The following is a 22,459-nucleotide window of genomic DNA, read 5'->3' as shown; positions in this document are numbered from 1 at the left end:
AAACACGCTATGGAACGTCAAGAAAGACGCATAACTCCAGCAGCTCATCAGAAGCTGAACCACCACCCTAAGGACCCAATAAATATCCAAGCAGAACCACTGCAAAGCTCCTGCAAGCATAGTTCGTTCTGTCTCCAAGATGCGCAAGCCTCGCGCAAGCTGGCACAACAATCTCCAACAGATTCAGAACGTGGCAGGTGGAAACTCCATCAGTTCCCAGCCACGAGTGCTGCCAGTGCAACAAGGGGACGATGAAAGCTGTACCCCAGGACCGGTACAGAAGAGGATGCCAGACTGAGTTGCCTTGGCAGAGCTATGTGTGAGGGGGTCCAAGCCTGGAACAGCAAGGCGGTGCTGTAGGTCTGGGCTGAGATGCATTGGCAGAGCTGCGAGGAAGCTCGGTATTGGAGTGAGGACAGGACTGGAGTACGCTTTAAGAACCGTGTGCATAGGCCCAGGACTGGAGCAGTATGGCATGGTGCAATTCTGAATGGAGATGCTTTGGTGGAGCTGTGTATGAGTGGCCCCAAACTGGCATAGCATGGGGTGCTGCAAGTCACGCTTGAGCTGGCATTGGTAAATAAGTGAGCGTTGCGAAGGAGAACTCATCCCACGCCTGTAGATAATGCTGCTCACATCAGAGTGGTTAACGTACTGACTTTAAGGAGCACCAAATTCAACAGCAATGTTAGAGACCAGGGAATTCAGAGATGAGGATGTAACAATAGACAACACTGTGTAATAAAGGGGAGGCGCTTCTGAAATCAGTGAGGCTACAAGAGAATAACTTAGAGCAGAATTTGGCCCAACTTTTTTAAGCTTCCTCACTTCCCACGAAGTCAAATTCATCCCATCTCAATCTCTGTTACTTTCACCTGGGATCAATCTGTTCCATTGCATCTTGCTGTAGGTATGAGAGAGGTTGCTGAACAGGGCTGGAGGATCTCTGTGTGATGCATTATTCTGCAATTTAACACAGTAAAGCCTAGCGAAAACAAATCATTAAGAAAGGCAGTGCACGCAGCTTCAATAGAAACAGAATGTATATACAGCACATCACAGTCTGGCATCTGTCTACATCCCGTTGCCTATCACAAAAGCATTAGATAAATGGAAAACCTCATGCGCTCTCCTCTTTCCTTGAGCTGGTAAATAAACACGGCTTGTCTGAACTCCAGGAGCAGCGAGGGAGAGGACTTTCTGACACACAGGGTGGCTTGGTGCCAATTTCTTATAACTGAATTATGTCCTCTGTTGTATGGCCGACAGGATGGATCACTGGATGATTACCCATTCTGATCATGCCTTCTGAAGCACCTGGCATTGGCCACTGTCAGAAGACTGGATACTGGGCTAGATGGACCATTGGTCTGACCCACTATGGCCGTTCTTATGTCCTCTCTTGTGTCTTCTCTTTCCCACTGAACTGTAATTCGGTTTCACATTCTCCTGATTTCTCCAGCTAACCCAGCGGCTTGGCCTCTGCTTGCCTAATCCGGTGTGCTGCAGAATACAGGCAGGGTGACATGGCAAGGCACAGGAGCAGAGCACCAAACTGCTGAGTCAGACTCTGTCTGACAAGCAAAAAGCCTCTGCATGTGGGTGGGATGCTGGGGCAAGGAGAGAGGTGCTTGCTGGTGTTTATTTCCAGCAGTCTGATGGAAATTAGCATTGGAGGAAGGGGAAAAGGGGAGGAAAAAAACAACCCAACACATTCATAGTAAACACACATAGTCTCTCCTCCCACTGCCCCACAGGGCGTTTTTACACGTGACTGGTCTCTTTACATTTCCCCATCAGTGGTCGGAACGATGGGAACTATTGTAGACACGGTGCTGGTGGGCACACACATTTTAACCCCAAGAAGCCAGATTTTCTCAAAGGCTCAGGGCTGGAGTTTCCAGTGCTGAGCACCCCTGGGAGGGCCCAGATTTCTCCAAAGAGCTCAGCATGCAGGAGCTTCCATCGTGACACACAGGGACCGACTTTCAAGAGAGCTCAGATTCCAGTGTGCCTAGCTCTTTTGACAGTGGGACTCCATGTCATATAGACCTGCTCTGAGCAGTGGGGTGAGGCAGACCCCACGGTGGACAACTGCCAGCAGCCGTCTTTCTTGCATTAGCAACCCTAGTGAGGTTCCCACTGCATTGCTGAACCAGTTGTAGCAATGGCAGGACACATTAGGAGCAATAACAAAGACAGACTAGTGTAGACACAGCCCGCCATTTGAAAATGCAACTTGCCTTGGGCAAGAGATATTCTTCTGATTGGGAGGAGGGAGGGGAGCACATCCACCATCTGAATTACCTCTTATGAGAGGATGTCAGATCTCTGTGTTATGCATTAGCTTAGCAACAGGATAATGCAATGTCTCTCATCAGAAGAGTTGAATCCAGGGCAGAGTGGATTAATGAAAAGTGGATTGCCACTATCCAAAGGATACTTTTCACAGCCCATGAAGGCTCCTGTAATGCCCCATGCTTTTCACTGACAAGATTATATGCTTTAATAAAAATCGGTATTGCAAAATTGGCTGATGCTAGCTCCCACTGTGTTGCTATCTGGTAAAAACAGAGGGACACAGTTATATAAGGGGCATAAACCCTCCCGCATCCCACTTAACCCAGGGTTTTAGGAAGAAACTTCCCAGTGAGCCTGAGGGACCATGGGTAACCAATCTAACCTCATTTCCCAGAAGATGCTGCCACAGAGTTAAACCTAAACCTGGAGGTAAGCTCCTTGAACAGTGGAGCCAGACATGTGGGGGGCCTGACTCCTGGCTTCCATGACAAGAAGAGGTGGAAAAGTAAACATTTATGATGGAATGACGGTGTATTAAGCAGTCGGACCATGGTAATACTTTGTATGCATGCTGTGGTTTTCATCCAAGGATCCTGACATGCTGACTTTGGTTTTTTTGCTCAAGATTTACAGGTTGGGAAGCAAAAGCCAGAGAATTGGATGGATTTGCCCAAGGCCATGCAATGATTCAGTGGCAGAGCAAGCAACAGAACCCAGGAGTTCTGATTAACATCCCCTCTTGTAACCACCAGACGTCATTACTGTCTCTTCTGAAATGGTGGTGTAACTTCTGAGTGTGCGTGAGCTGGTTAGGATGTGCTGTGAGGGCACTGAGAATGATTTCACTTCCTTACACAGACGGACCTGAGCAGTACAGTTCAGCAAAGACGAGCTGGATCCAGGCCTCTCTACCATGAGGATCTGTTCAGATCTGGCACTCTGCTTTGGGTCATATGTGAGGCCAGTACCAGGGGGCAAGGTTCAGTTATGGATTGGGACTTCCCCCAAAGCTCGCACTGCTTGGATGTGAGGGTTTGGGTCCATCTAGCTATGTCATTATGCCATCTCTCCCCATCCTGAGGGAACACAAGCTGCTTCTGAAAAAGCCTTGGTCACACCACCCAACCTACACAGTCAATCCCAGATCACTTTTGTGGGACTGATGGGGGGGGGAAAAAAGAGAGAGATACCAATACACCCTGGCCAACCATAATCTTTACATGGGACACCAACCCCCATTACCCCACAGCACTGCCTCTTTTCAAAACCACCCTCATCTAAATGTGTCTCACCTTTGCCATGAGAAGTTTCTATCACCCAGGTGCAGTTCAAGTTATTGGGGTAGAAATCAGGAAAGCCTGGGGATAAGATGGTGCCACTGGAGCCACGGATGTAACCTCCACAAAGAGCTGCAAAAATCAAACAGGCTAAAATCAGACAAGCCAATGGAGTGACTATGAAGAGGGAGAAGGGCTAGAGAGAACTGGGCGAGGATATTTCAGACAGAAAAGGGTTACAGTGAAAGCTGGCTCTTCTGGCCTTCCATACTCTCCCCTAACAGGAGAACACGAGGACAATGTGATGAAATCCACACTACGTATATTTAGAACGTACAAAGGAAATACTTCTCCATTCAGCATGCAGTAATCAGCCTACGGCACCCGCTGAAGAAGGGGACCGGTACTAGCTACAATGGATGACTAGCTTTCTGACCAGTGATACTGCCCATAGTTATAGCAAATAAAACTCCTGCTTGAGAGCATACACTTGATTATGGCACAGGTCAGGGAAAATAACCCTCCCCCTTCCCTATGTATAGCTTGGCATGGTGGCCAAGTGCATTGAAGGTGCCTTCATTTTCTTGTGAAGTATCACCTGCACTTTGGGCACAGCCAGAGACAGAACGCCAGAGCCAACTGACCAATGGCCAAGGATTGAATGGGCTACTATTCAAACTAAACTACCCATTTGCTCGCCAAGAAATTGTCCCAGATCAGAGCGGGAGCACGCTGAGGGGGCAGAATGGGGAAGTATGTTCTGCTGCTCTAACTTTTCTGTGTATCTGTAGAGACCTTTGTTCTCCAGGGCTGTAAACTGGGCACCTCTGATGTACATTAAATTCACCCTAAAACCCACCATCGCCACCCCCTCCAATAAACCACAGGTGTTCAGAGGGATATTTATTCTTGGGGAACTCCAACGCATCTCCAACCCATGGAAAACTCGGCTTGTGAAACCACAAATAAGATTCATAGTGTAGGTGCTGTTAAAAACTCAACCATCACTGCTCCAGGCACCTCCAGTACCTGCGATAGCTACAGTGAAAATTGGAGACATCACAGCCTTGGGTACCCAAGGTACTGCAATATTCCAGTCACTGCAGAGTTTTAATGGTACTGATTGTACATACAGATCAGCTTGTATTGCCTGGGGCTTCAGCCATGTGATTCACATCAGCCCTGCACATGATGCTGAGAATTCACCACTCTTGAGTTCCCCTCCTCCAGATGTTCTTTTCCAAAGCCCTTACCCTCACAGCTGGGCAGAGGCCTGCTCCACTGGAAGTTGGGCTCACACTCTAGGGCCTCGCCGTCGCTCAGGGTGTAGCCCGAATCACAGCTGAACGTCACCAGAGCTCCCACATAGAAATCGTTTCCGTGGCGCTGTCCATTTACAGGGATCCCGGGGTCCAAACAATGGTCTGACTGGAGCTTCACAGCTGCGGCAAAGAAACCATCAGAGATTTAATGGGACCAACCAGATCGTTCTGCAACCCCTAACTCATATGGCGGCTGCCCAGGGAAGAGGAATTTTATCATGACCTTTAAAAGAACTCATATTGTCTGAGAAACAGGCACAAGAGCTGGGCTGGCCCCAGTTCCGTCCCCACCCCTCCCAGACCTGGATCATCCCGAGGCTGGGAAGCACTAGGAGAGCATTGTGTTCACTCCTTGGGGTGATTATTCTGGGCTGTTTGTCCTAGATGGGTAGCAAACATATTCCTTTCTTTAGCTGAGTTTGTTCGTAGTTTGTTGTTGGATACAATTTACCTCTGTATGGGATACATATTTATTTATATATGCAAACACCTACATATTTTATATTATATATATGTATATAGATAGACACACACACACATATTGCACAGCATAGAACTTAGAGCAACTGATCGTGTTCTTTGAAGAAAGAAAACAAGAAAAAAAGGCTGCCACTGAAGTCAATAGAAGATGCATGACGGTATCTGAGAACAGAGGCTGCCAATAAACATGTGTTTCACTCAATCAATGCATAGAGAAAAGGGCATGTTAATCAATGCAGGTAATGATAACCACCGAATAATAATGGCAATGCTTAACAAACATGAGTTCCTCTCTCTAACCAAGAACCTTCCGCTGAGGCCCACAAAACCACTTGAATGTCTGAGGAGATTCCATTGCAATGGGTCGTTAACAGCTTGCTAGAATCCCAACTTGTCCTGTATGAAATCTCAGGTGCCACTGATTACTCTCCAGGTGAGGGACACAGAAAGAGGAAGTCAAATCTGCTTCCCTACGAAATAATTCTAGTCTGCAGATGTTGTTTCAAGATGTTGTAAATAAAATAAAACAAATACCAATAAAGATTATCATAATGCAGAGGCTGTCATCAGTTTACAATAGCCCGAAGTCCCCGAAACGCGTAGGAGTAATAGCACTAACTGCATGATAGAAAGGAGAAGTAGCTTCAACGGACCTTTGATTGAGTCCTTCATGCTGCTGCAAAGGGCATAAGCACCTGGATATCACACTTACTTTCATATCGGATCTGAAAGCCGATGTCGGAGTGGCTTTTGTCAGTAGAGAAGAGGAGGTAGAGGTAGTTGCTGGTGCTAATGAGGAACTGGGGCACTTGAGTCCCATCGTAAACACCTATCAGTGGGGAGGAATAGGACCTGCCGTCTCGCACTTCCAGAGTGTCGTAATTCACCTCGGTCTTAAACCTGCCAGGGACGTGAGAAAATTGGCATTTTTCCATGTTGTAATTCTGAACAGGCTAATTACAGAGAGGCAATGCGGCCCAGCACATAGGAGGCTGGACTAGGATTCTTGAGCTCAATTCCTGGTTCTACAGTTGGTCGGCTGCATGACCTAGAGCAAGTCATTTCCTTGCTCACCCTTTGTCTGTCTTGTCTATTTAGATGCCAACAGCCGGATTTTTAAAGGTATTTAGGCACCTAGTGGAATTTTAAAAAGCAACTAGGCACCTAACACCTATTGAAACCAGTGACTTTTAGGCCCCAAGATGCTTTTGAAAAATCTCATTAGGCATTTAAAAATCTGACCCTAAGCTTGTTGTGGCAGGAACTGTCTCTTACTGTGTGTACGTACATTATGTTGTGTTGATTAAAAGAGGCGGTATGGCCAGTGGACTGAGCACTGAACTGGGACTCAGGAGAAATGACTCAATTCCTGAGTCGACAATGGATCCATTGTGCCATTTGGGTCGAGTCAGTTTTTTCGTGCCTTTCTTTCCTCTCCCGGCTTTTGTCTGTCTTGTGTATTTAGATTGTAAGCTCTTTGGGACAGGAAGTGTCTCCTGCTAGCTGTATGTGCAGCACACAGCCCAATAGGCCTTCTAAGCGCTACTATAATATAAATAATAATTATAATATACACAGGCAGGTGTATCAGAATGACTGCGAGAAGCAACAGCCATTTGTAAGCATCACTTCTACAATCCCAGACATATATGCACTCAGCGGGCCAAATACCAGGGATTTCCCTCACTCTGCAACATTCTTCTTTGGGGTCAACTGGAACTGCAGATTGCCAGCCTCTCTGAAAACCGGTCCCAAGTATCTCAAAATGGTCCCCCCAAATTAGTGACCACTCTGGAAGATTTAGCCCTAACTGGAAGGTTTTGATTTAAATCTGTTGTGTGTGAATTTCTCCACACAATCCTATGACAGGGGAGAGATACGTAATTCATGTGCCAAAGTTTGCCGGGATGTGAGTGGAGTTGCGACAAACATCTCACTTTTGAAATATGGAAAAAAATTATGAAAATGTTTCCTCGGTTTTTCAAGCAGCTCTCTGTAATACTTAAGGGAAAAGAGGAACTTGTTGCCCCATTTCTGAAGCAAAGTCACACACAGAGTGTAATGTATTTTAAAATTGTCTATCCCAGCTATTTATCAGTCCCTGTTATCATAATGCACCTCACAGAATGTATTTATCCCCACAACACCCCAGGAAGTTTTACAGAGAGGAAACTGAGATACAAGTGACTTGCCATTGTGGTGGAGCACAGAATTGATCCCAGATCCACCCAAGTCTCAAGCAACTGTCTCACCCACTGCACCATCCTTCCTCTTGCCAGTTAACCCAACTTGATTGAAAATCAGAAACAGCCCAACTTGTTCCTAGTTCTGGCTAAAAATGTAGGTAATTTCTCATTGTAACCATCGGAACCAGTTGGCTTAATCATCCTCAGCATTGGCTAGATCTTAACAAATGGTTGTTGGAGTGCAGAACTGGGACACAGGAGCCTGATGGGTCATATATGACTGTGACACTGAATGCATTTGCAGCCCTATCACCTCTTGGCCTCATTTTCCTATCTGCAAAATGGGGATAAGAATACTTATTTATGCAGCGAGTAGGCCTGTTGTGAGGATTAGTTAACAGATGGAAAGGAGAGCTGATTGAAAAAAAAGGGGAAATGTTGCCTTTAAAAGAATCTGTCCTGAGCTATTCATTTATTAATTTCAAAACAAATTTAAAAACTTTCACACTTCCGGGGGACGAGCGGGGGAAAATTAGCCAGCTGTACAATTGATTGAAAGAGGGGGAAAAGATCACAAAAAAATCTCTTCTTTTTAATTCGGATTGTTATGCAATTTTTTCAGAACTGGCCAAGTAAATCACCTGGCTGTAACAGAATGCTCCACATAAGTGCTACTCTTTAGTGCTGGATATAAGGCCTGATGTAGGACCTGCCTGAAGTCAGTGGGAATCTTTCCATTGACTTCAGTGAGCACGGGATCCGACCCCCAGGCAGTATTAGTTAAATAGAAGCCACGCTATTTTTTAGCCGCAGTGACCACCTGTCAAATGTAATTTTGATGGGATATCCTGGCTGAGCCTCTATCACCCACACACAGTTCAGAGAGTCCTTGTAGAAGCCAGGCCAGCCCGGGGACAGGATCATTCCGCTTGGAGAAGTCAGATGGCCACCACACGGAGCTGGGGAAAGAGGACACAGGAATCAGGTGAAAGTTTTAATTGACTCCCTCGAGTCCCATGCAGACAGTTAGTATGCTGATGTAGGGCAGTAGGGTCAGTAATTTATGAAGTTAGGGCTCATGGATGTGAACAGCCTGGGAGACTGAAATCTTCTGCTTATGGCAGATTCCCCATGATACTCCAATTTACAGCCCTCAAACCTGCCCTGCAGGGGCATCAGGACAGCTTAGTCTTCATGGCCCAGTTGGGACTTGACCTCTCTCGAGATAGCCATCAAAGCCTTCCGTCAGTTCCAGCCGTGGCAGTGGCTTTATGAAAGGGGACCCAAGGCGGAGACCCAACAACCTCACTTCCCACAGGCCAATAAACAGCTACCAGGCCGGAATGATGCTTGGTCACTGAGGACCAGAGTTACAAAGGTGTTTAGACAACTACAGATGCAGATAGGGGCCCAGTGGGAATTTAAGAAGTGACTACTTGTGTTAGGTGCCTAACTCCCATTGACTTTCGATGGGTGTTAGCTGCCTAACTTGCTTAGAGGCATTAGTAAATCCCACTAGGTGCCTGCTAGTGACCAGACAGTAAGTGTGAAAAATCGGGACGGGTGTGGGCAGGTAATAGGTGCCTATATAAGAAAAAGCCCCGAATATCAGGACTGTCCCTATAAAATCGGAACATCTGGTCACCCAAGCCTCTACATACAATTGCAAGTCTGGCCCATTGATCAGTCCTCCCCAAACTGGATCCTAATTAGTGATCCAGATGCAACAATCACAGTTTCCCAGAACATGAGCCATCCAATGTCTCCCAAGCCTCCCACCCGGTGTCCACCTCATTGGTTTTGTGGGAAAAGATGCACTTTTTTCCAGTATGGACTTCTAGTCTATTCATTTTCCAAACCTCAAACTGTATTTTATAAAGACAAAGTGTGTGAGGTGATATCTTTTATTGGACTAACTTCTGTCGGTGAGAGAGACAAGCTGTTATGCACTTTTACACATACTCTTTTTCTTTTTTAAGAACTAATTAGAATTTGCATTTAATTGAGCACATACTGGAGGGCAAGTCAAAAGGCAAGCCAAAGAGATCACACACAGAGAAGTACAAGTTAATAGAGCTGGGTTATCAAAGCTTTCAAAGATAAAAGTCGATAAAAATATAATTTTATTTATATATTTCCCCGCCCCCGACCAGCTAGAGACATGTGCAAAGTTAAACACTCAGGCTTACAAAGGGAACTGAAATACTGAGCCAGCCCCACAAATATTTCATTCGCCAACTCCCTGCAAAAATCAAATAAAACAAAAAAAGTAATCGCCTACTGAATTACAAATCATTCTGGACAGCAAGCATCCTCTTCTCCCTTTAATGGGAAAGACAATAAAGTATCCTCCAAGCTATTTGAAGCCTGGCATTAAAACACGGATGGCCAATTACTGAAATTATTTCTCAATACTTCAGCACATCTGTAATTCAAACGCTTGCAAATATCACTCCCTGGCATCTCTTCTCCGAGAACAGAGAGGGAAAGGGGCCTTTTAATTTCTAACAAGCTCTTTTCATTTCATTTCTGATTTCCACATTGGAAACTTTAAAGCACCAGAAGCTTCTTTGAAATCCATATCAGAACGTTTAATTCTGTTCCCCACCTCCCCCCTTTTGTGTATGTAGTCAGAGACATATTGGCATGGAGCTGTAACTGCAAAACATCTAATTACAGAGTCCATTATAGGTGTCTGATGTACCACACAGTCACTGATAAACTGAAGATTCATAGACAGGTATGAATTTCTCTAGCAAGACATTCATTTTTCATTTCCCTGCAAAGACAATTTGCTTCTTATATTATTTAAAGGATACATAAGATTTTGGGTCTCAAAAATCAGGACTGAAAAAAGAAACTAATGAAACTGAATGCATCTCTAACTGTGCTTTTTCTTTTCATCTCACCATGAGACTTGTAGTGAAGAATTTTATTTTTGTTATTAGCAAATCAAAGCTTTTTGTGTGTGCGTATGTGAAGAAAAACACCTGTTGTAGACAGATCTGAGCTAATAAAAAAATCCCATAATTTATTTTGAGAGGGGAAAAAAAAAGCCACAGAATTCATTGGATTAATCACTTAGTGATTATTTGGTTGCTTTAAATTCCTAAGGAAGTTATATGGTGCAGACAAGAGTCCAAGGCTAGAGAAATCACAGGTGGAGCTGGGGATTAGAATCCAGGTCTTTCAGCTCTAAATAACATGAGCTTTTATGCTGTGACACAACAGAAGTCTCCCTTAGGGCCCAGCACTGCAAAGAATTATGCATGGATTTAACGTTGTCATTGGGTTTCTCCACACTGCACAAGGCATGTAAGAAAGATTTGCTGGACTGGGGCCTGGATAGACAGCAATAACAGCTTCCTTCTCTCTAGGCTGCAGCCACTAGCGGGAGACTTCTCTCTCTCCCTTTTATATGCACCCACACCATTATATGGTGTATTTAGTGTTTGATCCTGCAACTTGCTAATCACTCTGGCTCTGATCCAGCAAAGCACATCATCTTAAGCACATGAGTAGCCCGTGGTCTTCAATGAAATGATCCATGTGGTTAAAGTTAAGCACGTGCTTTGCAGGATCAGGGCCAGAGTGCCTTGCAGAATCAAGTTCTCCCATATTTCATCTCCTCTCCAAAACAGAGTCTCCCGGCACTAAGTCATCCCAGTGGTTGGGGAGGCTGGGTGGATAGAGCAATTTACCTTCACATCTCAGCACTGCATTGTTCCAAACCACGTTGCCTTCCTTCAAGATGCAGGTGATGGTCTCCGAGCCGTGGGTCCTTATGAAACCCTCATCACACAGGAAGGATACGGAGCTACCCAACTGAAGGCTGTCGCCGAACCGCTTCCCATTGACAGGCACCCCAGGGTCAGGGCATTCATTGTGCCTGAAGGCTGGAGGGGATGACAAGATGGCGGTGAGTCAGTCGCTTCCCCACCCAACCTCTTGCCAATGGAGAAACAAGCAGGTTGGATCCAAATCTACTGTCTTCACTTCCTGAGAGCCACCTGGTGCTTGATCCTGCACCATTAAGGGCAATAGGGGACTGACCATAGGCTTCAATAGGAGGTAGCTCAAGAAGAGACAGAATGGCCCAATGGGTCAGGTACCAGCCTAGAACTTAGGAGTCCACAGTTCAAGTCCCTGCTCTGCCACAGACCTCCTCTACAACCTTGGGTAAGTCACTCAGCCTCTGTGTGCTTCAATTCCCCATCTGTACAACAGCGTTAATAGCACTACCTCACAGAGGTGCTATGAGAATATATCTGGTAAAGATAACAAAGCACACAGCTGCTATGGTCCTATAGTCACCATGGCTAGCTAGAGCAGGCTTCCAAAGTGGAGGCAAAGGGTAGAGCTAAAAACAGCACATAAGCTTATGCAAAACTCCCCCCCCCCTGACTTTTTTGGTCAAAATTCAAAACAAATTTCAAGCAGCCCTAATGAAAACAATAATATCACCTAGCTTTTACATCACACTTCTCAACCACTGATCTCAAAGTGCTTTACCAAGGAGGGCAGTATCATTACTCCCATTTTACAGAGGGGGAAACTGAGGCACAGAGAAGGGCCATGACTTGCCCAAGGTCATCCATCAGGCCAGTGGCAAGGCCAGAAACAGAGCCAGGGTCTCCTGAGTCCCAGTCCCGTGCTCTCACCTTACCCTCCCCTGCTGTGGTCTCTGGCTAGCCCTCCCATTTAGTTCCTCCAGCTGAGTAAATCAAACAACTACAGTAAGTCTCTATTAATCAGGCTGAGAGTTCTAGAGGCTGGAGTTTTCAAAGTAGCCAAGGGAGTTAGGAACCCAATTGTCAGTGAATTTCCATGGGCTCTTGGAAATCCCAGCCTAAAGTCTTTTGTCCACCGGACAGGTACAGGGTGGGCAGTGGCACTGCAAGCTTCCCCACCAATGTGTCTCAGCCTTGGCATTTAGGGTGAGGATGTTCAGTTGCCATGTCCTCTTAGGTTCCCAGCCTCTGCATACAGGGGTGCTAATGGCACCAGTTGGTGCCAGCTGCCCTGATGGTTCTCTGAGGTGGAGACCCACGGCTGGTCTACACTAAAAAGTTAGGTCAACCCTGAAAAATTCTCATCCCTCAGAGATGTAGTTAAGCCGACCAAAGCCCCAGTGTATACAGCGCTGGGCCCTTCTATCGCTGCAGTAAACATCTACACTACAGACGCAGTGCTGCAGCCATGCCGCTGTAGTGTTTGTACTGTAGACATAGCCTCCGACTGCAAATTCGTTCCCCATAAGCAATGAACAGCTATCAGACAGCAATGACTTGTGGAATTCTCTAACCTGTACTGCATTCAGACCAGGTAACTAGGGTTTAACTCTGCCCCATCACCATTGCAGTGAACCACCCATTCTCCCCACAAGCACACAGCTTTCATGACTCCAGCATAACCAACACTAATGGTATTTTTCACTTTATAACAATAGGCAGAAAGGGTGGCTTTGTGGATGAGGCTCTGTTCTGGGACTTCGGGGGTTGATATCCTGGCCTCACTGAATTCAATGGTAAAATTCTCATCAAATCTGAAAGACCTTGGGCAAATCACTTAATCTCTCTGTGTCAGTTCCTCACCTTCAAAGAGGGGATGAAAATTTCTTTTCCTCACAGCTATGCTGTGAGGACAAAACCACTAACGTTTGTGAGGTGCCGAGATAATGCGGGGACAGGAACACCTGCGATAACAACCTTGACAAATCTTCACTTTTTAAAGATCTGAAAATCCACGAAACCTTTGCTTGAGCAAATTTCCCCAAAGCTCCAGAAATGTTATGCAATAAACGGCCAACAAGGGGGCATGTGTGCGCAGACCGACAATAAACTGACACTTAATGACAGAATATGAAAGGTTTGAGGATCGGAGGCTAAAACTAAGAGCACTTTAACCTTGCTCTGCCATGAAATATCTGATGTCAATCATTGCTGCCATTGTACATCAAAGGAAACAGAGTAATTACCTTTTTGTGTATTGCAAAATTGAAAATGGAATTGCATGTACCCATAGACACCGGTAGTTTACAGCACTGTCTTTACCAGCAGTTAAAAACGAAGCCAATCAATCAGAAAGCAAGAATTTAGTCTCAATGTTCCATTAAGATTATAATTGTTGACATGTATCTAAAGATATAAGTACTATAGCTGAATAAAGTTTGTGGTGTTCTTCTGAGGTTAGCACCATGTGAAAGGCAGTAGCACCCAGATTAATTACACACCCGTACTCTGACAAGTTTAATGCACTTGTCCGACTTAGATGAGTTCTGGACTTTGTCTGGAGCAGTCTTATCAGCACAGCACTACTGATAACAATCTGTTAAGCTCCCTTTCAGTTAAGAAAGGAGGAAAATTGAGGCTGAATATCAGTCTTCATTTCCCTGGGCTCCCCATCTCTCTATCGCATGCATCTGTTGTCCCTTGTCTTATACTTCGATTTTAGGCTCTTTGGAGCGGGGACCTGCTGTTTGTTATATGTTTACACAGTGCCTACCGCACTGGGGGCCCTGGTTCGTGACGGGGGCTCTTAGGTGCTAATGGAACATAAATAAATAACAAGGAAGACCTTGCTAACGACGGCACCTACAGGACTGTGAAACTTGGGTCCATCCCTACTTCTTTATCCTGTCAACCAATGTCACATGTTCTAGAAAGCTAATGGTTGACAGATTTAGAAAAGATAAAAAGAAAGGGACAAATTCTTTGCTGGTATAAATGGGCAAGAAGAATTAGAGTTGATAGGATTCATTTACAGCAGCTGAGAATTTGGCCTAAATACCTCTTCATACAGGGCGTAGCCAGCCTCTGAAATTCCTTACCTCAGGAGTTCCTGACATAAGAGATTTAGGCTTGAGAGCAGGTGCACAATGCTGAAGTTATTGCCTGCTGTTCATCATTAACCGCAGTGCAAACCAGCACTGGCAGTGGTGCCGGTACGCCATTTCCTCTGACGCATCAAGTATCCGTCTTTGCCCAAAGCAGGCAACCCTACCTGACGAGCAAAGAGCCTGATCTGATGTGGCAAACGATTTCTCAGGACCTACATTTTTTTTTAAATGGCTGATTTGCAGTCATCAGCAGGAAAGACTATTAATTTAGCAGTGCCACTAAATGCTGTTATAACTTGAGTCATTTATCATTTCTGCTGAATAGGTTTAATAATGTTCTTTGGAACATTACAGGATAACATGAGTGTAAATTGTTATGGTAGTTTGCAGTCACTGGAACGCTGAAGGCCTGAATTTATGTGAAGTCAAACATAACCCTGTCTGTTTCATTCCTTCGTTTTATGTAGTGTCTCTCTCACTGTCCTCAGAGTCTCTGCATGCCTCCAGGTACAAGTGAATAATGATATTACCGAACATTTATATGGCACCTTCCATCAAAAGATCTCAAAGCATTTCACAGGGTTTTTTTTTAAATCAACCAAACCTCTGTCAGATAAGCATTCATATGTTACAGATGCAGAAACCGAGGTATCTGAGGTCGTGACTCACAATCCCCTGCTGTCAGACCCTGCTTCCTCTCAGAGCTGGGAAAATTACTGGTCCTGTAGTTATGACATCAGCCTAGGGCTTGGGAGACCCACGTTCAATTTCCGGCTGTACCACAGACATCCCATCTGATTGTACACAAGTCACTTAACCTCTCTTTGCCTCAGTTTCCCATTTGTAAACGGGAATAAATAGCACTGCCCTATCTCAAGAGGGATAAATGTATGAAAGACTGTGAGGCACTCATATGCTACAGTAATGCAGGCCAAGTGAGAACCTTAGAAAGACAGATTCCTGGTTCACTGATCTCATCTCTAGACCACATGCATTTCCAGAGCCAGGAACAGAACCTGGGACTCCCGTCTCTGAGTTTTGTGCCTTAGACCCAAGGGCTGACATTCTGATTTCTGTTACACCAACTGTAAGTCCAGAGTAACCCCCTTGATATCAGCGTGACTCTGGACTTACTCTGGTTTCAGTTCGATCAGAATCTGGCCCAGATGATATTCCCACTTGGCAAGAAGCCTGCCCTCCAGGCGCTAACCGAAACGAAGGATTCTGCACTTACTGGTGAATGTGATGTTGAAGCCCCTTTTTTCCATGGAGTGGTCAGTCTGGAACTCAAGCCTGGCTATGTGGCCGCTGCTGGTCAGAGAAGAAGGGATCTGGTTCCCTGAGAAGGTCCCCAGCACCGGGGACTCGGCAGTCCCACCATCTTTCACGGCTAGGAAATCAAACTGCGGCTCCACGTCAAAATCATTGAAAGCCAAATGGATCCGGCTCTCAGACTTAGCTATAATTAACCAAACACAGTGCAAGCTGCTCCCGTATTCTTCAGGGTAATTTGGTGACAGGACAATCCCAGACGGGGTGGTGAAGTTGAAAAAGCAGGAAACTGTAATGAGAAATCGCCATCAATCATGTAGCAGAGCGTTCCTATAATCCTGATTTGTTACTCCTCCCACCTCAAGCTGTGTAATTCATGCAAATTCAAAACTTTTTTGCTTCTCAAAGAATTTAAGATGGGAAGGGATCAGTGCTCCATTCACTGCTGGACATCAGTGATTTATTTATAAAGGGGAGGAAGAAAGAGGAGGAAGAAATGTCTTCAATCAAAAAAAAAAAAAATTCTCTGATCCTTGATTCTGAATGGTCAATTTTCCAGCCAGGGATTGCATTGTCCCCTTCTTTTTGCTGACTGTAACTCTGAAGTTTTAAAATGCCACCACTCCTGCAGGGGATTTCATGTCCCCTGTCTTGCAGGAAGTGGAGTGTGGGTTTCTTCCTTTTTTTAAAAACAAACAAGAACTCAGAGTAATTCCATGGAATTCAGCCTGCAGGCATTTTTTCTCCTGGCAGGGTGAATTCCACTGAATAACACTGACCTGTTTACCGCCTCCCCCCATCCTCCTCTTTCCTGCAGGGAAAGGGGCTTTTTAAGGCTGCAGTGTTGGTTTACATGATCATTTGCTAAATGCAATTCTAACCTAGGCCCCAATCCTACAAATCCACATAACTCGATGCACATGAGCAGCCTCACTGAACACAACAGTATTCCTCATATGCAGAACACTACCTCCCGTGTGTTAAATTCTTGCAGGATAGGGCTACTAATTGCAAGTTCCTTGCAGGAAAGATCTGTGGACCCAATTCACCATTGACCTGCCACTTCTGCAAAGCAAGGTGGGTACAAAACAGTACCAATGTGATTGGATAGCCACTTTGCAACGGGGTCGATCACTGCACAGGGAATAGGCCCAGTGTCTGGATTTTCTCGGCAAAATGCCATGGACACTCACACTGTTTGATGCAAACAGACATGGCAACATACAACTGGCCAAGTTCTGCAGCACTGAGAGCACTGGACAGCTCCCTTCCCATTAGGAATAAATCACTGACTTGCACCGGACTTATGTGGCGTCACAAAGCATCGCATTGGACTCCTGCCCCTATGAACGTAATTAAGTGGGGTGGGGGAGTCACCCTGAGGGGTCACTGTTTTCAATGTATGCTGTATTTTAGCTGACAGGATCCATTGTTCTGAACTGCAATGCTCCTATCTAATTGATACCTAGCTGATGATTTTTATGCTTTATAAACATATTGATTGCTCCTTTCCCCCCATCACTTCACCTGATATACATTTATTAACATCTATTATTTAATACACTTTTCTTGCTAATTCCTGGAAAGTGTCTATAACACGGATGATGAGTTTGATTCTAATTTGGCATTTATACAATTATTTGGTCTGATCTTCGCCCTCCTCCTATTATGATCTTCAATCCCTAATGGTCTTAAATCAAATAAAATGGACATTACCGGGCATTACTGAGTCTATGAGCTACAAGTCATTTCCTGCTGCTGATAACAAAGAGAACAGGCAGATAGATTAAAGAGAAAAGAAACAAGCTGCAGAATATACCAAGGATTTGGCGTGGGTAGGAATCTTTATTAAAAGGGATGCTGTCAAATAATTTTGACAACTAAACCTTGGTATAATGTGTCTGGGAACATCTATCTATTAAAAAATAAACACTCCCACTCACTGAGAAATATGGAAAATTGCTACTGTTGGAGTCTGAGACAGGTGACTCTCATATGGTCTGATAAATCCAAATAAGACCATCTTTTTGTTCTGGGTGTGTACAGAATCTAGCACAATGGGGTCCTGGTTCATAACTAGGGCTCCTAGGTGCTACAATAGTACAAATAATGAATAATAATAATGTAGGACCTCTAACATTGTGCTCTGTTGATCCATGCAGCCAGCAGCAGAAGGAGCAGAGGTGTTTGCAAACTGTTTTTCATAGATTTTGTGTATAAAGCTTGTGATGCATATGAGGAGGCAACACAAAGAAAAAAGAGAGCAGCTTTGCTGACTTCAGATTTGTTGAAAAAGGAAGAAAAAAAAACAGAGGGGAAAAACAAAGTCGTGTGGGCCAGATTTTCAGTTGGTGTAAATCGATGCAAATGGAGCAATGCTGAGTTACACCAAGGGCAAGATTATGGCCCATTTCTCCCCCCCTGCACGGCTGCACTGGTTACCTGCGTTGTAGATAGTGGTTGAGGGGATAGAGCTGGGTATAGAGCTGACACAGGATACATTTGCCCTTGAGCAGTGAGGAAAAAAGGGATTCAGACTGTGAGAGAGTTACAATCTTCTTCCTGGTCTGCTCCTGGGACAATGCAACTATGCGCTGTCTCATACATAGGTTAACTCCAAGTGAGGATATGGCCATGTATATTAATAGACATACGCACAGAGTGTCCCTTCACTGAACAAACCATTTAGGTACCACAATATAAATGCTAAATAATGAGAACAAGAAGAATCTGGAGAGATTGCAGTCCCCCACCTCTGGCACTCTGCATAGCAGAGCAACCAGTGCAAAGAAAAATGTCTCCTCAAGCTACAACAGCAAAGATAAAATATTAGGTTAAATACACCATAAGATTAGGACAGGCAAACAAATGCAAGAGACATGAGAAAACAATTCCATGGTCCAGATTAAAGACAGGCGTGTGACACACTGGACATTTCCTTTTATCTGGGAAAGGGGAGAAAAGGGTGCAAAGGTAAAAATCAGATAAACCAAAAGTAAGGATTCCACCTGACCAGGTCCGCACGCACGTGCACACACGCACACACACATACACAGAGTAAATAGCAGCAGCATCAGAAATAAGAAAAAATCCTCAGGCCCAGAGAGGTTCAAATACACCAGTGTAAACCCAGTGAGGCCACAGTAGTTACTCCAGACCAGTGTAAACAAGAGCACAATTCAGGAAATGGATCCTAAGGGAGTGGAGATCTGATTTTCAAAGGGCAGTAGTTGGCCAACACCTCCGACAATCAGAATGTGCAGCAGCAAGGCTAAAAATAACTTTACTTCGTTATGGAGGCTCTGATTGAAGACGCCCTAACAGGCAGGCTGCACTACTCTAACACCATACTTGCTGGTCTTCAGTTAAACTGAGAGTCAAGCATGCAGGAACTCAGGTTCTCATTAGGACTAAGGGCAACCCAGCACAGGATCTCTTGGGTTTAAGAGCTTCCAAGGATGGTCTGTCGTCAGTGTGGAGACATTAGAGAAGTATTTGAAAAAACTGTCCAAGCCCCTGAAATTTTGTTATGGGTTTACAAAATTCCACCACTGGGCAGAGATAGAGCTGGACAGTCTTTGAAGGCCACGTTAAGTTCTATCCCAAAGGAAAGGTATACGCTACAGAAACGAGGAGCATGGTTTCAGGTTGACCTATGCATCCCAAAGCCAACTCCATACTGATGCTAAGAGACTCACAGCAACTGAAGGAAGTGGTGTGATGCTGGATGCCCTGAGACTTCCCTGTTGGATGGACACCAGACACCCACGTTCAAACACAAAAGAAGCTATTTAAAGCTCCAGTTAAAGCTCTATCTAGATGGTGCAGAAGGGTCTGGCCCACGGGTCAGCTACACAGCCCTCTCGAGTCATAGATGGGGAAATGGAAACATCCCCGTGGACTGCAGTAAAGAAATGGACAGGCACTTAACGATAGGACAATAGGCCCCAGCACCTAAGCACGTGCTTACATCCACCCCTAGTCACCACAGCAATTAAGCACATGCTTAATTTGAGCATGTGCCTAAATCCTAGCGCTGAAGTGCTTTAATGAATTGGGGCTCTAATGTGGAACAAAGACTTTGAGGGAGAGGGATCTCTGGATGCAGAATGGCAACCTAATTTTAAGAACCGAATGCTCTTACATGGTTGCAACCGTGAAACAAGGTTGTTAATAAGAGCTACAAACCCCACATGTACAGACAGATCACAGTAATCCAAGAAACAATGGGTCCAAATAGCACTGGGTGTGTGTGTGTGTCCCCACAAGTTGTCTTCTTGATGGTCCATTGCAGTCAGATGAGGTACATTGGCAGGAGAACTTGCGTTGCCAGTGCCCATTCTGGATTTGTTTGGTGGATAAAAGCAGATTTAAGGATCTCATTTCAAGGCAAAAAAACCCACCAGGTAAATCACCCCCAAAACAACAAATGACAAATATCCTTTTACTCTCCCCAAAGCCACTAAACAAACCGAGTCTACAAGCAGCTGAGCAACTAACTTCCACACCAGATGTAACCTAGAGGAATAATCTCACCCCTTGTAGCAGAGGGGTGGAGCAGCCTGCGGATGTAACGTACACTGTACACACAATATTCAATCAGCACCACACAAAGGACAAAGAAGATGATAAAGAGGAAACAATATGCAGAGTGCACTGGAATAATTCCCGTTAGAGAAAGGAAACAAAGAATCTATTCCATGGCTGTCAAAAGGAGAAAAAACAACAAACCTTAAAATGAGAAAAAACTCAATGCCTATAAAGATCCAGCTTCCGGAGATTTGAACAACCACATACACCTTGAATAATTATCTGAAACTTGCAAAGGGTTTTGGAAGGAATGTGATTCCCTCTGCTTCACAGCATAAGCCAGCCGCCAGTAAGTGGCAGTGACAGGAAGAAACTAGCTCCTTTCTGTAACTGCCCTTTGCAGGGTTCTCTGCACCATCCTCTGAAGAAGCTGGCACTGGCCACTCTCGGAGACTCTCACATGTCAGTAGGTGGGAGGAAATCGGTCTAGGGAATTTCATGTAGCGTAGGGAGTCTAAACTTACACATTACCTCTGAATTTTGCTCTTAGGCCTTAGCCTACTCACAAACGTACTGCTTTAACTGTACTGGAACAGTAACAGCGCTACAATTACCCTACAGTGGAGGGATATGGGCATAAAAATGTTTATTCCACAGGAAGGGGAACAAGCTATTCCAACAGGAGCTCTTTTATACTAGTATAACCACATCCATACTAGAGGTTGTACTGAGATAAGTATTTCAACATCACCTCCCTCCCCAAAACAGTCAGACTGGTACAAAATCTGTGTGTTGATCAACCCTTAGAATCCAAGTCGGAAACTGTAAATTCTCAGACGCACAAAAAATCATCTACTAACATTGTAGTCGTCTGTCCTACAACTGGACCCAAGCCAAAAGCCCCGATCCAAATGCACTCCAAATGCATTCGAACGTTTGAATCCAGAGCCAATTTTGTGCTTTGGCCCCAACCCCCATCTGAACATTTCCTAGCTTTGCAAAGATTCAGCTCAATATTTTTATTTTTCATTCCGGAGAAAGTTCAGGTTATTTATTTTATCCAACTATTTCTTTCCATGTCAAGTATTGGCTGAATGTGCATGTGCACAAATTAAGGAAACCGCCTTTCTTCTCAAATAATTATACAGGCAGCTATTTACCTTTCCTTTATTAGAACTAGAGCAGGTCAGAAAAGGGTAACTTTTAATAAAACGGTAACATTTTAAATGTATAGATGTACTGAGCAACTCTATCAGTTGGGGGGGACAAACAGCAAATGTTTTCTGTAAAACAAATTTTAAATTTTGGGTGAAAAAAGCTTTGTTGACATTTTGAAAATTTGCAGAAAAAAATTGCTTGGCTGTAATTAAAATGGAACTGCCTTTCTTCCCCTGCCAGCCCTGCTCTGCTTTTGACAAAACTTAGCACAACCAAATTCAACAGATTATTATTGCCTTCTGGAATCTGGCTGTCTAGGTTCCCTGTTCTCAAAATACGTTTCCATTATTTAATATAAATAAATACAGAGAAGATTTTTTTCCGCTTATTGCCACCTATTGCAAACTCGCACATTGGTTGTTTTTTTTTTGAGGTGGCTCCATTTGCTGCTGTGAATCCTGGGCAGTGAGAGAAGGCAAGAGAGAGAGAAAGAATGACCAATTAATGGGTTAATTTAGAGCTAAAATTGAACATTTGTCAAGTTATACAAAATTACATGGCGCTGTTCAGTATGCTGCTGGGAAAACATTTATCACAGTTTGTATTACCGGCTCGTAATCCTATATGGATCTATCAGGAGGTGCATGCAAAAGGTTAGCCACTCAGCTTTAAATTAGAAAACACACCATTTGCAATGGGGAGTTAGGATTATTCAGCACGTTTTAGAGGCCAATATGGGATTAACAAGGAAGAGTAATTACCACTAAGGGGGAGAAAAATCACTTGTGAGGCATGAAACACCAGGTGCACAGATGAGCTGAAAGGATTCACGAAGAACAAGGAGAAAACTTTACTACTGTATAACTGAATGGGAGTTCAGGCTAGAAGCTGAGAGCCGAGCAGCGAACTGCACACCCAATGGCTGGTGTCTCTGTGGGACAAATTCAAAATCGCCACAACTAGCAATAGGTGCAGCTGATTCACTCCGTGCTAGTTTATAACCGGTTCAGAGCACAAATCACCAATTCTGAAACATCGACTGAATAAGCTCCAGTATCAGGTAAGTACCTGTTTTACAGGATATATATGTCAAAG

At 44.6% G+C, this 22,459-nt stretch overlaps 1 protein-coding gene across 1 annotated transcript in view; it reads right to left on the bottom strand.

Moving 5' to 3' along the window:
- Nucleotides 1-22,459, bottom strand: part of CSMD2 (CUB and Sushi multiple domains 2) — a 495,048-nt gene that overhangs the window by 168,421 nt on the left and 304,168 nt on the right. The window contains exons 14-19 of the mRNA XM_067533952.1: nt 15,639-15,965; nt 11,268-11,462; nt 8,387-8,525; nt 6,093-6,280; nt 4,832-5,020; nt 3,594-3,710 (exon numbers count right to left, since the gene is read on the bottom strand). Coding sequence (XP_067390053.1) covers nt 3,594-3,710; nt 4,832-5,020; nt 6,093-6,280; nt 8,387-8,525; nt 11,268-11,462; nt 15,639-15,965 — 1,155 coding nt within the window. The remainder of the gene's footprint in view (nt 1-3,593; nt 3,711-4,831; nt 5,021-6,092; nt 6,281-8,386; nt 8,526-11,267; nt 11,463-15,638; nt 15,966-22,459) is intronic.

The sequence above is a fragment of the Emydura macquarii genome, unplaced genomic scaffold (assembly GCF_026122565.2).
Source record: "Emydura macquarii macquarii isolate MOO-44397 ecotype Brisbane River unplaced genomic scaffold, CSIRO-AGI_Emac_v2 contig_3348, whole genome shotgun sequence".
Taxonomy (NCBI): Eukaryota; Metazoa; Chordata; order Testudines; family Chelidae; genus Emydura; species Emydura macquarii.
This window is presented reverse-complemented; position numbering and strand designations above follow the sequence as displayed.